This window comes from Diprion similis, chromosome 8 (assembly GCF_021155765.1).
Source record: "Diprion similis isolate iyDipSimi1 chromosome 8, iyDipSimi1.1, whole genome shotgun sequence".
Taxonomy (NCBI): Eukaryota; Metazoa; Arthropoda; class Insecta; order Hymenoptera; family Diprionidae; genus Diprion; species Diprion similis.
The window spans coordinates 13,822,442-13,839,339 of record NC_060112.1 but is presented as its reverse complement, the minus strand read 5'-3'; the positions used below and the strand labels follow the sequence as shown (position 1 = coordinate 13,839,339).

The 16,898-nt window shown below is 38.2% G+C and overlaps 1 protein-coding gene across 2 annotated transcripts in view; it reads left to right on the top strand.

Moving 5' to 3' along the window:
* Window positions 1-14,727, top strand: part of LOC124408707 (scavenger receptor class B member 1-like) — a 40,325-nt gene extending 25,598 nt beyond the window's left edge. For both annotated transcript variants that reach the window (XM_046885835.1, XM_046885834.1), the window contains exons 2-8: window positions 1,560-1,815; window positions 2,096-2,237; window positions 10,433-10,633; window positions 11,492-11,716; window positions 12,485-12,647; window positions 13,216-13,460; window positions 13,924-14,727. In XM_046885835.1, the coding sequence (XP_046741791.1) occupies window positions 1,560-1,815; window positions 2,096-2,237; window positions 10,433-10,633; window positions 11,492-11,716; window positions 12,485-12,647; window positions 13,216-13,460; window positions 13,924-14,271 (1,580 nt within the window). In that variant the 3' untranslated portion in view covers window positions 14,272-14,727. The remainder of the gene's footprint in view (window positions 1-1,559; window positions 1,816-2,095; window positions 2,238-10,432; window positions 10,634-11,491; window positions 11,717-12,484; window positions 12,648-13,215; window positions 13,461-13,923) is intronic.
* Window positions 14,728-16,898: the final 2,171 nt, after the last annotated feature.

The window sequence follows — 16,898 nt, the reverse complement described above, 5'->3', positions numbered from 1 at the left end:
GCCTCCAGCAATTAGACTCCGAATTTTCCTTATTTGTGCATTGAAAGAGTGGTAAATTATTGTTACGTCCCATGAGTGATTCCGCCAATAATGGGCGCAAAACATAGTACAGCAGTCGTTGGAAATGTAATTTTTTCGCAGACTGCAGGCGATACTCTTTTTGAACACCGGGTCGACTAGGCCTAAAGAGTACTGCCGAGTATCCGGAAACGAAGTCACCAAACCTCTTATCCCGTATGCAACTTAGCGGAACTCGTATCTCATTCCTCAAGGTTCACCACCGACTGCAACAAGAGCCGAAGAACAGGTTTCCATTGGTGCACGTGGGAAGTTCTGCAGATTTATTGCCTTTGATCGTTGTTTTCTTTATAATAAGGAGATGAATTAATTCAATAAAAATGTATACAATACGTGGTTTTCTCTGCCGGTAGAGTTTTGTACGAGGCTGTACGCACAGATTAGTTATCTTGATATGTCGACGGTCTAGACAACGCAACTCGGGAGGAAGCTTAACAATTATAATATAATTTTACAAGGACGGATGGACGTGATTCCTGTGTGAATCACCCTATTAAATAACACTTTGTATTCGATCCCTGCGTACGCCTCCGCTATTGCTCCTAAGAACCGTTCGTCCACTGAGCCTGGTATTCGAAACATTTTGCAGCTCCCTTGTGACAAAAGATCGCAAAATTATCCTGAGAATCGTTCAAGGAAACTGGTGGTTCCATTGATCAAAAGCAGTCGAAGAAAAGGATTGAAGAGTTCGATTCCTTAGCATTGAGTTCTTTGAACGTAAAACGACTCGAAATTCAGGCCGCAGAGAATCTTCGATCAATTTTATCTAAAAATTCTAATTTCGATAGGTCTGTTCATCCGGTTACATATCAATTTTGATGTTGAAGACACACGTCAAATCACGAGAGATGAAAATTAAAAATGAAAAAGTTAGAAGTCAAATCGACTGACAATGAATTGTATAGTCTTGACTTGAACGATTTGCGATTGATAACGGCTAAAAATTCCGAGCGGAAATTATTTATTCGACGGTTACAAAACGTGGAAAGATTTTTTGCAAGCAATAACGTCCAAAAAATTGGTCTAGTTTACGAAAGTCGTCATTTCATTTCGCTCACATAGTGTACAGAGAGCGAAGAAAAATAATAAAAGAAATAACAACGCACAGATTAAAATAATATGCGAGCATAAACTATTCTCGGGTGAGAAAAAAAAACATTTTAACAGAATGATACGTCAGCCGTTGAACTCGTGGCAATTCCTGATTGTGCGTGGATTTTTATCCTACCCGTATTACTCGACGGCTGCGACATTCGTGAGGTAGGTAATTAAAAGACACGTATGTAAATACCTACATATTGTGATGCTACCTAAATCGAACAATTTGTGGTGGATAAAATTTTCCCCACGTTCTCTTGCAAGGTATGGAAATAAACTGTTAATAACACGCTTCACGATTCTTCACACGTATTATAACATACAGATATAACGTGTGTTGTAGGAATTTCATAACCAACGTATCTCTGACTCTTTTGTTCCAGGCATTTTTGTCTTGATGACATTGGGCCTGCTGGGCATAGCTTCCGGCTGTTTCGTCCTGGTCTTCCAGCCGTACGATATTCTGTTCAAGCTGAAAGTCACTTTCAGTGAAGGCGGTGAAATATTCGAGCTGTGGCGTTCGCCGCCTGTCGATCTCTACCTCAAAATCTACCTCTTCAATGTCACGAACAGCGAGCAATTTCTCAATGGGGAGGAAGATAAGCTTCGAATCAACCAAGTCGGTCCTTACGTGTACAAGTGAGTCAACATTTATCTTAAAAATTTATCGTACTTGTGTTTAATGATCACGCGATTGTAAAATTTTAACGACTTGAAAAGTAAATTGTATGAGGTTATTGAAGTATTGCGATAACAACAGATATATGATCAATAACAAAATCAGAATTAGCAATTCCGGTTTATCCATTTTCATTTTATGACCGACTGCACGTAAAAAAAAAACCATAATTGCGCAATAAGCACAGCGTAAAATAACCAGATTTTCTCTAAATCGCGTATCTACTTCTGGTCATTTCAGAGAATTGATGGAACATGGAAACGTGACCTTCAACGAAAATGGCACGGTGACCGCCATTCCTCGACATCCCCTCAAGTACATCCCGGAAATGAGCAATGGGACAGAGGAGGACCTGCTGATTCTTCCAAACATCGCTTTGCTGGTGAGTTCGGTTCGAGTTCTATTTCGTTGGGTTAATTACCTAATTGGTGTACAAAACTTGACCGTAACGGTACCGCATGTACAGATGTCAATATTTTTTTGGAATTTTATGAGGCGATTAAATTACCATTATTTTTTGCCAAATAGTTTTTTCGTATTCTCGCGATAAATAATAATTGTACAGTTCAATTGCTCGCCATGTTTCCATCGAAATCGGAGGAGTCGAAGTATCTTATCAGAGAAAGTTTTCACCAAAATATAAAACCGGAAAAGGCGATGCCATTTTCGCTTCTTTCCTCTGCAGATGAGACACGATTAGTATGCGATGTGTGATGTCTTGAAATCGATTTCTAGCGCTACAGTAAACCGAAACGTGCACGCAATTGGACATGATCATTTAATTGTAAAAATATCGGATTCAATATTACAAAATCTAGTCTTGATTGCTAATACATGCGTAAGAATTGTGATGATAGAAAAAACTCCGTGTAGTAAGCATATATATGTGAGTAATGTGGGTTCACGATGAGTCATTCGACTCACCTTTACTCATTTATCCAGAAAAAGAATTTTTTATTTTTTTTTAATGGCGAACTTATGATCTTTCGATAAAGATTTTGCAAGGTCTAGCCTCACACCTACTTGTTTTACATTTCGTGGAGGGAGGTCAAACTAGCTGACACGTGCCAATGAACAATAAAATATGTTATGCACATTTATCATTGAAGGTGAATTTCGCATGTTTCTAAATGTCGCGAAAGTTTTCTGTTTTCTTGGTACGGAGAGAAAGAGAGGAAAATAACGAAGAAGAAGCGCCCAACCGAGTTATTTGGGACACGCATATAGTTTATTAACAACAAATTTTCTGGAGTCGATTTCTCATTCATAAGACTCACTGCGTGAACTATTACAGAATGTTAATGAACTTTCGATCGATAACTTATACCACCAATGCTGTCCATTATGACCGATATAAATGCCAAGAATAGCTTCTAATCGAATATAAGCTGATCGCCGAAGGATATCAATTATTCCCGCATGCGCGATCTATGGATAACTAATAATATTTTTCGTTAGTTTTTGCATGGCTAAGCCCAATCGAAATTAATATGGTATTAAGATTCTATCTTCAATTCAAGTCTGAATAATATTATTCATTTCTCTGGTTAACAGCCGGTACATTAATTTCTTCATAACGCGTGTTCATTATCGTTGAATAAAAACCTGCACTTGACATTTATGAAGAGAACGTATAAATTAATCATTTTTTTCATAAGTAAGTATTATATATTGTCTGCGCTTTTTGTATTTTTTTTTTAATTTTTTGCACTACCGTCTACCGTAAAATATGTTTTTGAGGGAAAAAATTATCGCTTTATCATTCACTATTCATCAAATAGACAAATCAATTTCATTTCTGAATAAAATAGCAATATATATATAATACCTACATAATTACAGGAAGCATAACGCGGGTGCTGCTTGATTCGAAATGCTGAGACCTCAATCGAAAGCTCTAAATTTAACTATTTTCACGGCCTAAATTATAAATTGAATTTATTGCGTCTGTCAGTGATTAATGATCATACGAATGTAACGTTTATGCAGTTTTCCAACGCTGGACGCTGTCCAAACGGGTCAACAGGTCCGTATTCTTCCAAACTAACTCTGCGTAGTAGTAAAAACGTGCTTGAAAGTGCCGTAAGAATTCATCTGTTGCTGAGTATAATCCACGTGGCGCAAACAGAGAAATTCCAGTTGGCGTACAAAAGCATTAAAGAACAGCCGTCTCGATATTTTAACCACCGCATAAATCGACGTGATTTATAATTGCGCAAACTAGCTGGATGACGGTTTTTAAATTTTCATTCGTTTTCTCATTAAGCGTGCTTTCTTTTTTACGTCGGAAGTTAAAGTCACTTTACAATTTTACCTGAAAATTATGAAGAATAATCGTATTGCGACTCTTTAGCGACTAGAGAGTTCGTTCAGCAAGTTAAATTCACGTACTTTTCAACCTTTAATATTTTGCTCATATTCCAGCGTCGAATGCGATTCAGTTCGAGACGGTTGGATTCGAATAAATCACAGAGTCATATCTGTTGTGACACAGTTTTCGAATCTGACTTGTAACTTTGTCGAGTCAAAATTGTACTGGTTCACCCGACCCGCCGAAGATTCTAGACATTCTTTCGAAGGCCAACTGGTGTATCACGCGTTGAGTACCAGCTTAGATGCAATCCAAACTCTAAAAATTTAGACGCACTCCTCAATCAGCGAGACAGTCATTATTCACAGCGATTGCGTTATAACTTTCCTAGCATGCTTCAGGCTATAATTCTATATTATCGAGAAATATCGAATTAATACGAAATTTGGATTCATGTAATATGAATTCTAAACACCGATGAACTATGCGTGGATCATTTGGCTGGTGTGAAAAAACGTGGTCGGCTATTAAGCAATGAGATCATCAGATATTTAGTAATCGAATAAATGGTAACTTCGAATCATTCGGAGATTACGAACCGGGATGCCAAACGATTGGCTATTACCTCGTCTTGGTTTTGGAACATCGAATTCGCTACGCTCATAACTTATTCACAAGGAACTGAATTCGGTTGGTCAATTTTTTCTATAACACAGCGTAGAAAAACTGCGGAAGTACAATACAAACTTGACGTGTCCAACCCAGACCTTCGTCATGTTTGAATGACGCAGTATTGCACTCTGAAATGATCGCGTATTGAAACTCCCCTGTCAGCCGAGTCACCTTCATCTTTTTACTAGCCGTTTAATATACGTCTGTAACTTGAAATTCCCTGTAAAATTTGCAAATCTCTTACTCATTCGACGTTGTTTTATAGCCTGAGGTTCCCAAGCATACGGAATGATAAAATGAATATTAAAATAGGTATTTTTACTGTTGATTTAGTCTGTATCCGTGTCAAATTATTATATGCTTAAAACTACGCGCTACACGGGTGAAGAAATTTTCGCAGCATCAGTCGTTATGCTTGTTGACTTGAAACATTTAATTGAGAGTAAGCCTTAATTAATACAAAACAATTTCATGATCATTTTAATTATAGCTAACAATAATTCATATGTAGCAGCTAGAATTTTTTTTGTGGATTTCCATTTAACTGATGGTTTCAAATTTTTCTATTGCGAAAGTGAAGAGATAGTGTGATAGAGAGAGAAAAAGTGCTATAATCTATGAATGCAATTATTGCAGCTCGCTGATCGATGTAAAGTACAAGATTGCACTTTCCATTACCCCACTACAATGTTTACATCTCAAACTCATAAATTATCACTCGATTATGTATGTATATGTATATAGTACGCGGATAAATGGATATTGCCTCAAACACTTATTCACCTTAAATTAGAAAATATAATATACATGAAAATAAACGATATATGCGGTACGAAAAAAGTTTGTTGATTGACGCAGCGATCCAGTTGTATCACGCATACTTAAGAATCAATCGACGGCGTGATTAATTAATTAGCAAAGCCTAAGCAGAAAACCATAAATATGCGATGCCAGTCGAGTGTGATTAAAGGGTACGATCCGGCAAAAGTGATATTAGGTATGCATGTAGATTGCAAATGCATTTGTACTTCTTCAAGGCTAACAAAACACTAGAAAGGCGTAATATTACATTATAGTATCACATGCACAAGTATTGAACATTGCACCCAGATGTGAGTTGTGACCATAATTAATGTGCTGTTAACGTAACCCAATATGAATTAATCGGAAAGTTGGGCGTTTCTGGATATGCAAGTTTACCTGAGTCAACACAGCAGCTTGTTGAGTGATTGGATTATAGTTTGTTCAAACTCACGGGAGTTACTTCGAAACGGGAATCAAATAAGCCGCCGGTTGGATTTAGCGTCATTAGCATAAGGCATGTGCAAAATGCTAGTGTGTATTTAAATACAGATATATTCGGTTCGACGGGCAAAGTGCGGTTACATCATGAAGATTTTTGAGAATCCTCAATTATGAGCGCATCAAGTCTCTAAATTTCTATGCACAAATCTTGCCTAGGAGTCATTACGGGAAATTATAATTACGGTAATCGTGTTTTAACGAGTCGCGGGTAAAAATAGATTTGTCACACTGAGAAAGCTCAGCGTTATTTGTACGCTTGAACAACAAAAAAGTCATTGAATTCTTGATATTATTTGAATGAAAAAATTATGTGGCAAAAAATTTTACTGCAACTAGTTTTTTTGAGGCGTTCCAGACTGCGCAGATCGTCTGTATATTCCGAAATGCGGCTGACACGTCACTATACGGTACATATATGCATATATATATATAATTATGTTAAAAATGATGGCTCGGGGCATGCGCAACGTCTAAACTGGATTATTTATAGCTGCAGCTGAAAACAAACCATGATTTCCTGTATGCGACGTTGAACGAATTGTCAGGGAGAGAGAGAGAGAGAGAGAGATAGAGAGAAAAAAATTGAAAAAAGAGTCACCAAGAGAACGTGAATTTGACATTCTGGATTTGCCGCTCCGATTGTTTGAACGCCGGAAAACCAGGTATAAAAAGGGAAAGCCCTTTTATCATATTCGAGGAAACCTGTCTCACGTTGACTTCTCGATTTAATAGTTATTTTCGTCGGAAGTGCGCATAAAATAGGGATATCTTGACAACTCTAAATTGTCGCACGAACCGAAGCGTATATGCCAAAAATCCTATTTTCCGTGTTATCTCTTGTCAAAAACGAGAATATTCCATAATTTTTGTAAGCACTAGTGCTTGAAAGTCAACTTTGAAGCACTAGTGCTCGTAGAAACTACAAAGTAATTTAGTTGTTGACCAGGATAGCGCAGAAAAGCTCCTTTTGCAAGTCGAGATTTTACGGATACTTGAAGACATCCTGCGGAAAATTGTAAAAGAGCCTGTCCATTAGCAGTTGTATCCCAAGAATTATTTTGTCCTGTAAGTAAAACGTCATGCGCCGCTCTTATTTCTTCAATTTGATGCGTACTGCTTTTGCGACGTAGCTTGCAGATTTCTTTAACCAGGTTTCGTTTATCATTTATGCACATCGTATAACTGATAATTCGCCAATAAAAAGTGATGTATGTTTAAGCTCGTATGTGTAATTGGATTTTTCCTCCGCAGTGGCCTCTGCACCATAATTTTATTTTATAACGACTTGTACGTTGCAGATACGCGTATGAAATACTCGTTAGATTGGCGTAACTTTCGTATCTACAGTTCACCAGGTTCACTTTTATCCATTGATTCCTGTCAATTCGATTGCGGCAAGTTCATCATGATTCTTTCATTTTATTCCCGACTAACGTTCATTACAATCGCCATTAGACCATGAAATTAGTATCTACAAAAATTCTCTGCCGATTTTCTATCGATCTGATACTTGCATCGCATGCGGTAAAAGCGAAAGGAATCATCATCTGTATCCAACGCAAGATCTTCGATTAGCCCTTTCACACTTACGTAAGTTTCTAACGATTTTTTTACAGCAGTACGTATAGCAGTAGAGCTGTTAATAATATTAATCTGTTTTCCACATAACTACACTCTTATTACAAGTGCAAAGCGTACCTGTTTATGACTCAGCGCTTTTGCCACCAGCTGTTTAGGTAAAAGGCTCAAACAAACGTTTGGAACTGTAATTCACACGTGTTCATCGCGTTCACGTGGTCAAATTTCTTTCGAGCGTGATTGAGCTGAAAATTAGCTTCTAGAAAAATCTACAGACAGTAAGAGTCGTTTGAATTAGTCGATCGATGTAATCCATTCGACGAGTGTTTCGTCACAGTTGCAATCGTCGGACACGGTATTTCTGACATAGTATTCAAAATCCGAATCAATATCCGCGTGATGAAACCTCGTTAAAAAATGAAAAAAATTAAATAAAAAAATTGTTTCAAGAGTTAAAGTCAATGTCAATGTTAGTACGTAACGATTCGCCAATACAATTATCATCCACGGCAGAAATCACAGATGAGGTCGTTGAATATGAACTTTTTGAAAACGGCAGCCATGATAGCAATATTGCACGGACAAAAGGATTTCTTGTAGAAGGAGTAATTATTAATACGAAAATTTCACTGATAATTATTACGTGCTCAGATGTGATGATTTGAACCGAAACCAAACGGCGTTTGCTCGTCGTATCATCGGTGAATATTTTCTGGCAAATATTGACGACATACAGCGATATAATCAAAAATTTTAAAGCGAGACTGCAGGTAAATAGAGAAAACGAGGCGCTTGACACGATGAGGATGGTGACTGGATTTGCGCAATGATTAGCAGTCGATAAGTGTACATTAATGCAGTATAGAACATTCTTACCTCTACGAAATACCATGGATGCTTCGTATCGCCGTTCATGGTGCATGGTGGGCGAAATATTCTAATCAACTCCTGACGTAATACTTATAGAAGTGAAAATTCAACGACGGTATGATTTCGAGGTGCGGTGTCGAGAACCGCGGGCAACTTTCCTCGTCACATGTATATAATTTGAACGAAATCGCATATAGTTAGACCATAAGTAATTGCGTGGCCCAATTTCCAGACATTACGTGGCGTTCCCTTCTTAGGGCGGAAACGTCATTATTGTCAAGGTTGCGCTCAGAAGTTACGATTCACATGTGTGCAGCATACGCACATTACTAGTGGACGAGTTTATGTCACATTGCACTACCATGGGTGAATCCAGTTGCAGACCGCGTTTCTCTCGTGACAAACTATCAACAGAATTTAATAATAAAATTCTGTAATCTTGAAGTACACCGCGTTTACATAACGAAATTATATGTATTGCATCATGGATTCAAAGTAGGTATAAGTAAAGCCTACTTCTTGTGGATAGTGAGTGAAATAAATACTGAGTATTTGTATCTGTAATTAACGCCTACAAGGTAAACAGAATAAACAATAAATCCCGAGATTTTCATCAAGTGATAATAAATCAAAAGTTTATTGGGCAAGTGCGATAAAGAAAAAAATTCAAGCAAAAAAAAGATGCACAAAAACGGTATCTTCTGCATACATCAGATAAACCGCACATGTAATGATTTGGAAGATGGACTCATAGGTCAGTGGATAATAAATTATATCATCGTCAATAACGAAAGCTAAAATCACAATCAAGTCGAAATGAAAATATTAATTATTATGTGGAAAAACACAACGCAGGCTGTTGTGTAAGCTGATTAAACTATACATACAATATATGCATGCACCTACTATTAAGCTTGCGATATCGCTGCAGTTGTAATTATACAGTGTTGACTAGTGATGTCGACGTTGAGATATTCCGATCTCACGATCAAACGAACGTACGGCGGCTGCGGTGTAAGAAGGACTCTGTATAATCACCGACATCACTCTTTTTTACTCTACATGTAGCGTTCTGTACTCACTTAGTCGCTCGTTTTTCCCGATCGTGGCATTCTCCACGACGCGGTACTTTAATCGCAGTTGGCAATTGACCCCATACCATACCTGTCTGTCTGTTCGAGACGTATACCTTGGCCGATTGATGTAATCCTTGAGTAATCCACAAGTATCTACTTATTCTCCGAGTACTTTTCTTGCTGCACGTACATTATACATCTTTTTATTGCGTCGAAAAAGTTGACTCACCTTGCCGAATTTTTCTCTTACTTTGTCTCAACCGTTCCGAGATTGATGGGGAAAACTATAGAGAGACAGAAAGGAAACGTACGTTCGATGCACATACGCATCGGGCATTGGCCTAGGTCAAGCTGCGGCACTGTGATTACGGTGAAAGGAAATCGTCGACCGGTCAAGATTTGGTAACTTTGACGTGAAAGTTGATCTGTCGAATATTCAAAGAAAATATTGTACTTAGTTTTCACTCAGATTCGGTTGTAGAAATAACATTTCCTTGCGGTAGGTTCTTCCCCGTAATCGTTTTTTTTTTTTTTTTGTCATTTTATTCACGACCCTGCAGGATGTGCCAGTCGATCTTGCACAGACACTCGTCACATCCACCTGAATATTTGAGATTTACGCTTCAGTTGTCCAACGATAAATGCCTTCGATGGGTGAATGGGCTTTGTGCTGCACGTAGGTGAAAGCATGGTTGGACCGTTAACCTGTACCGACAATCGCATCGTCCATGCACTTTGTTTTAGAAAAATTTTGTTCGTTTTCAGAGCATTACCAACGTGATGCGGGATGCAAATTACTTCAGCCGCATGGGCCTCAATCTGCTCATCAGTCAGTCGGGCAGTAAGCCTCTCGTTGAAATGACTGCGAAAGAGTTCATGTTCGGTTATGAATCGGCTCTTGTCACGCTGGGGAACAGTGTGATGCCTTCTTGGATAAAATTCGACAGACTGGGCCTCATCGATAGGGTAAGTTTCCAATGAACTCCACTTTCGTTGAGCAAAACTATGACGACGAACGATTTTCGAACTAGAAACATCCCGTTAAAATGCAGATCCTGGTTTAATTCTGTTGTGAATTTATTTCGCGTATAAATTATCCGATACGATAAAGCAGTAGCTGATTGTGATGCGTACAATTTTTCCCGAGGTTAACTGTATCATCATTGACGATTTGAGAAACGAGTTTTCCTCACAAACGAGTTCCCAGGATCCGGTTGCTGGGCTCGTAACCACCACAGTCGTTGAATCGACGTCCTTGAAAGAGCTCTCGGACAATTCTGTATGTACTTATAAATTCAAAGAGATGCGGACCGTGCACAAAAAAAGTAGAGGATCCGGTGTTCGGTTTCTAACGTATCGGGAATCGCATCCTCGGAAATCGTTCGACGTCTCACTCCAGAATTATCATGCCGTCTTGACTTGGCATTTTGTAATAGATAAAGGAAAACACATTATCATGTGTTACTAGCAGTCGCCATTCTTTGACATCTACCTAAATGTATCTGAAAATAAAACCATTACAAAAAGATGTCACTCATATTCTACATCGATCGTAGATCGACTGAATTGGGTATCTGCAGTACAGTCAAAACTAGTTTGGTCTGCAAGTAATGTATAACTTTGAAAAAACTTGATTTCTAATAAATAAAAAACCGCAAAATAATTACCAAGTAGCCAAACCTGTTTGACTTTGATTAAAAAAGTGATGTTGACATTTCTTCATCATACCTAGTTGTATTACCAAACTCGTAATCCACATTCCTCTCATTCTCGAATACCTACACTCCTTTGTTAATGGCTCTTTTATTCAAATTGCCGATGCAGATGTACGATTTCGAGGGTGACATTGAAACCGTGTACACCGGCGAAACCGACGTGTCGAAGGCTGGGCTGATTGATACCTACAATTACGGCACCGATCTACCCCAATGGACTGGAAGGTGTGCAAATGTTCAGGGCGCTAGTGACGGTACCAAGTTCCGTGGCTACTTGGAGCCCAATCAAACGCTTCATTTCTTCAGGAAGAGTCTTTGCCGCAGTGTTGAAATGGTAAGTGATAATAGTTTAATTGGCAATAACGTCTGAACACCGATTGCACGTGATTCTGAAAATTATCTTGACTGCACGGGGCGATCGCAATCGACCTGAAAATATCAGAGGTAAAACCTGATTTCTTCCGGAGAGCGTGTCCAACAAGCCACTTCGAAGAGATAGATTCTTGGCACATCCAATGGGATAATTGAATGTGACTAAATGTTAGCGCTTACAGCTGGTGTAAAAAATTAATTCACGGTCGCCTAATATCGGGTTCTCCGTTTGCACATACATCAACGACAAATTTGAAATACAGTGTTCCGTGCGGACTTAGATATCATCTGAATAAATGCCAACGGCGATTTGTCACTCTCGGCACGCGCTACTAAATAATAATCACTGAGTCACCTGATATCTAGGACCGTTTTTGTCGAGCGAATTTTGGAGCCATGGTACTAAGTGATGTAAGAAGACGTAAATAGCACGTGATTAGTGCCAGAGTAACGATAGTATATGTGGAACCTGACAATTTGTCTTCAGAGCAGATTTTTTTGCTCTTCGACAATTACCTTACTTACGCTCCGAACGGAGGACAATTAAGTAAGGAAGAGACGGGAGAAGAATGATTTATGAATTGCGAAAATGAGAAAATAACTACACACTTTTTTTCACACCATACATCGGAACGGTTTTTCATGCATCTATATTATCTCGCGGAATCCAGCTAATTATGACAAGTCATTGCCGCAGTCATTACATCGATAATATCAATTCTGTTCACAGTATTATACAAGCACCAAAACCATCAAAGGGCTGGAGGCGTTCGAATACAAATTTGTCAAAGACGAACTAGATAACGGAGCAGTCAACCCAAGGAACAAGTGCTTCTGCCGCGAGCGACGCTGTCTTCCCCCGGGACTGATTGACGTCACTGATTGCTACTACGGTAAGCTAATTCTCATCAGGTTGTACTAGTCTAGGTTAGTAGACACGAAAATCACAGGAACTTACCTACTTGTTAATTCACGTTGTTGAACCAACTTGAATACAGACAGGTGAGCCAAAAGGTTACATTGGCTATAAAAAGTTATTTTTGTTTATTGCATTTATGGTTCCTCGGGAGATATACTTGAAATTTGTCAATGAGTGAAGGAGGTAAAGGTATACCGTTGTGAAGTGATAACGGTTCACAGTGGTAATCGAGTTTCGTTCGATTACCTAGTTTTTAGAACTTCCATGCATTTGTCACGAAACTGACGAGACCTGGAATTTTACTTAATTGTGTTTACGCAACGCGGTGTGAGTAATAATTTAATAATAAACGTGTCGATCGATTTCGAACCGCAATTGAAAATACAATTATCTTGAAACGATCACTGATTGGACGGAAAAACACAAGCAATTAGCAGAAAATTGGTGGCCATCAGTAATCACTGCATGATGAAAAGAAAATATGCTAATGATGATGGTAAACACGATTCTCGAAATTGAAATGATTTTTTTTGTCCAAACAGGTTTCCCCATCGCTCTATCGTATCCTCACTTCTATCAGTCGGATCCTTCACTACTGAATTCAGTAGAAGGCCTTACACCAAACCAGAAAGACCACGAGTCTTATTTCTACATCCAACCAATGTCTGGGCTTCCCGTCGACCTCGCGTTCCGCTACCAGATAAACATGGCGCTCCAAGACATCAGTTCCTACTCGGGGGTAGAAAAGTTCAAGGACCTAGTGCTTCCTCTTTTGTGGTTTGAAATTGTAAGTTCATTCGATAATATAACTCGACTTACCATGACCCAAAGCTCTCACGATCAGACGATCGATCTCGACGCTTGACATAGCTACTGAAAAATGAAAATTGACTTAGAAAGCACTGCGGCTTGCCCAACGAGTGATTGTCGAGGTGAAATAAACACTGTTGTTGTTCACCCCAGCAAAATTCCAGAGAACGGAAAACAAGTTTGCTTTCATATTCTTTAACGAATGTGATGCGATATTTTTGAGGAGGTACTTTATGCTCAAATAATTATGAACAACTAGAAAACATGTTTGTCGCGACTTTTCACGTAAACGGCTTATTCGTGTCTCTGCCGATATCCTCGAGATAACGTTGAACTAAAAGTCACGGTGAGAAAAAACAAAAAACAAGTCAGCAGCATGAGTTCTAGAACCTTCTTCAAACCCGTTTCTAACTTTTTCATGGTCCCTCTTGTTCCTTCAGGGCATGCACGAGCTCCCGAAGCCAATCAACGATCGCTTTCTGCTCTACCTGAACGTACTTCCGTTGGTCCAGGAAGTCGCGATATACGTTCTCTTCACGATAGGCGTTCTATTCCTCGTCTGGAGTGTGGTGAAGATCTTGTTCCACAAGCCCAACGGATACGGTGGTCCAGCGCAGTGGTTGGACACCGAGATGCAACGGAAGAGGCTTAGTTTCCTAAACGAGAGACGATCCTCCCTCAAGCCAAAGGAACTCGAGACTTATTACAGCTCGCTACTCAGTCCCACTGACAACACGCCGACCGCTCCACAGGAGGACCTTCCATGCCTCACGGAGGAACACATCTGATTGTCTTATCGCTAACAATTATCTATTAATAGAGAGCTCTGATTGTGAGAGAGACTAGTAGTTTATAAGTGAGTTGCAGGGAATTAACGGCTATGAATGCCGCTTGATATCTTTGTTTTATATTACCCTTAATTTTTTTCGTTATGATTTTGTTTCGTCTCGCGCAGCGGGTCGTACAAAATACTTCAGGAGCATTTCGGGTACTGGGGTCTTGACGCTATTTATAGCGACCTGATAGGTTGTTATTAAGTTTGAAATAGTATTATACCTAGCATAAGTTCTTTTTTATACCTAAGAATTATTTTAACGAGTGCGTAACGTCCACAGACTTGCACACTTAAATTGTGTTAATACGTTACTAGGATACTTGAAATTTCAATGAAAATTTTTGTACACTACATAAACGTAACTGTATAAAAACTCATATTCAAGCATAGTAAAACAGAAATGAAGTTATACATTTTCACGTTGGATACACCATTTGGAAAGTATTGGTGCAATCATACAAAGGTGATATCATACAAAAATACAAATGCAATAGGAGAAATAGCAGATCGATGATAAATTCGTTCGTTCGTCCCAGCACGCATCGGATTATTTACCGTGCTAATTCGTACTGAAAGAGTAAGATCTGCCGGCTCATTTTTACAAATCCTTAGGTTTCGATTTAATATGTATTTTGGGTGTGGTTACGCTGTCTATTACGTATACTATGTCAATTATGTTAGTAATTGAATTATTCGTGAATCAAGATGTGGTTGTCGCTATATTTCAATTTCTAAATATGTCATTATTTCTTGATTTTATTTATACCTAATTATGCAAATCATGAAATAACCGCATCTGATTATCGTAAATAAACTTATTGATAGACTTCCGTAGCAAGGATATGAAGTAGTGTGCACTAGTTTTAACAGTATTTTATGGAATAGATGCTTCCAAAAGAAGCGGAAGAGCCTCAATTGTCGGATGCACGACATCCGGTAGGGGCAAAAACTTTGTGAATATGTAAATAATTGTGATTTAGGTAATAGTAGGTCATTCAGGCGTTAAGACACTCTTATACAATACCGTAATTCCATAGCCGTCCAATGCATTTCAGGTGGATTTTTATAACGCACAGCAACTTGTGACGTAGGTGAAATAATTGTTGTTAACTTTGCTGCAGGCGCAATATTATGAGTGGTGAACTTTTTGTGAACTCGAACAACCAGTTTTATGAATTCACGAACTATGCCTTCGATTTATGATGTCGTGTACCACACGATCTTGCCATATGTATATACACACACACATCTATATATATATATATATATATATATATATACATGTATATTTATAACACGTGTGCCTTCAACAGGGTAACAATATTTCGTGACAATAATTGATAAAAAAAAGAACGAAACGAAAGTATGTATAAGAACTTTCACATCAATGCATGTACTTCAGGATGATTGATTTTTAACATGGAATCTTATATTTATTGTGTAATCACATTCACGATGTAACTTTATTGACGAAAGTGCAAATACACACATTTATGTACCGTTAACCTGTTTGGTAAGGTCGAACTGTGTTAATATTAATTACTTTTGGTTACTATAAAAATATTTTGTAGCTATTTAAGGTTTGAAAGAAGAGAGAAGAACGAATCGTATCAATTACTGTGAATCTTGCCAGTGAGGTATTCTCAATAATGTTCACGTTGCTCAATAAAATATTTATAATAAATACAACAGCAATTTCACTCTCATGCAAATTAACCAAGTCACATCAAGACTCTTCGCTAATCGCTCACACTAACTGAATCGAACTTGAAAATAATCGTATAAAGCAAGAAATTACTTACATCGCCGACCAGCCACCAAATATTCGTAAATACGTTTACCGTTAGACCTACTTTGCAAGCCAAGTAAAAGCCCGAAATCAGAAAATTGCTTACGCCCACCGTTTTTTTGTAACCTTATTTGTTTGATCAAATATTGTTTCACGTACTCTAGCAAATATTCGAAAATCAAATACACAGCGCTAGAGTAAATCGGCGATTGCATCGTTTCTTTTGAAACTCGATTCAAAGTTTCTTGAGGCAAATTTTAGGGCCTGGGTAATATGAACGATCCAATAAATATAAACCTTTGGCGAGTTTTTTTTAATAATGTCTATTCAATTAAGCAACTTTCATACTTTCTCCAGCTCGCCTCTGTACTTCGGTTAATCTTCATGGCGGTTTTGCAGTAGCAGAACATTAAGATTATACTAGAACCCAATAACGATAGGCAGTACCTACGCGGTGCAACGTCTGACGGCGACTGATAAGATCAGTTTGATCATTAAGGATGAATGATCAAAGTCGCGATTCTCTTCCATGAAACTGAGAGTTTCATTTCAGTCTTTTATTTAACATGGTCTTGGATATTGTCAACGACAAATGCCTAAGTAATGAAACATAACAAATTAAGCCTAAATATTATCGAACTACGAAATGAAAATATTATACATATATTGAAAATATTCGATTGAAAGTAGACAAACTCTATATTTCTATCCTGTACCTCATGTACAAATCGTTTTTCTCTTTATCCACTTATTTCTTCTTCGTGACTGTTGATACTGAACTTAAGAACCGG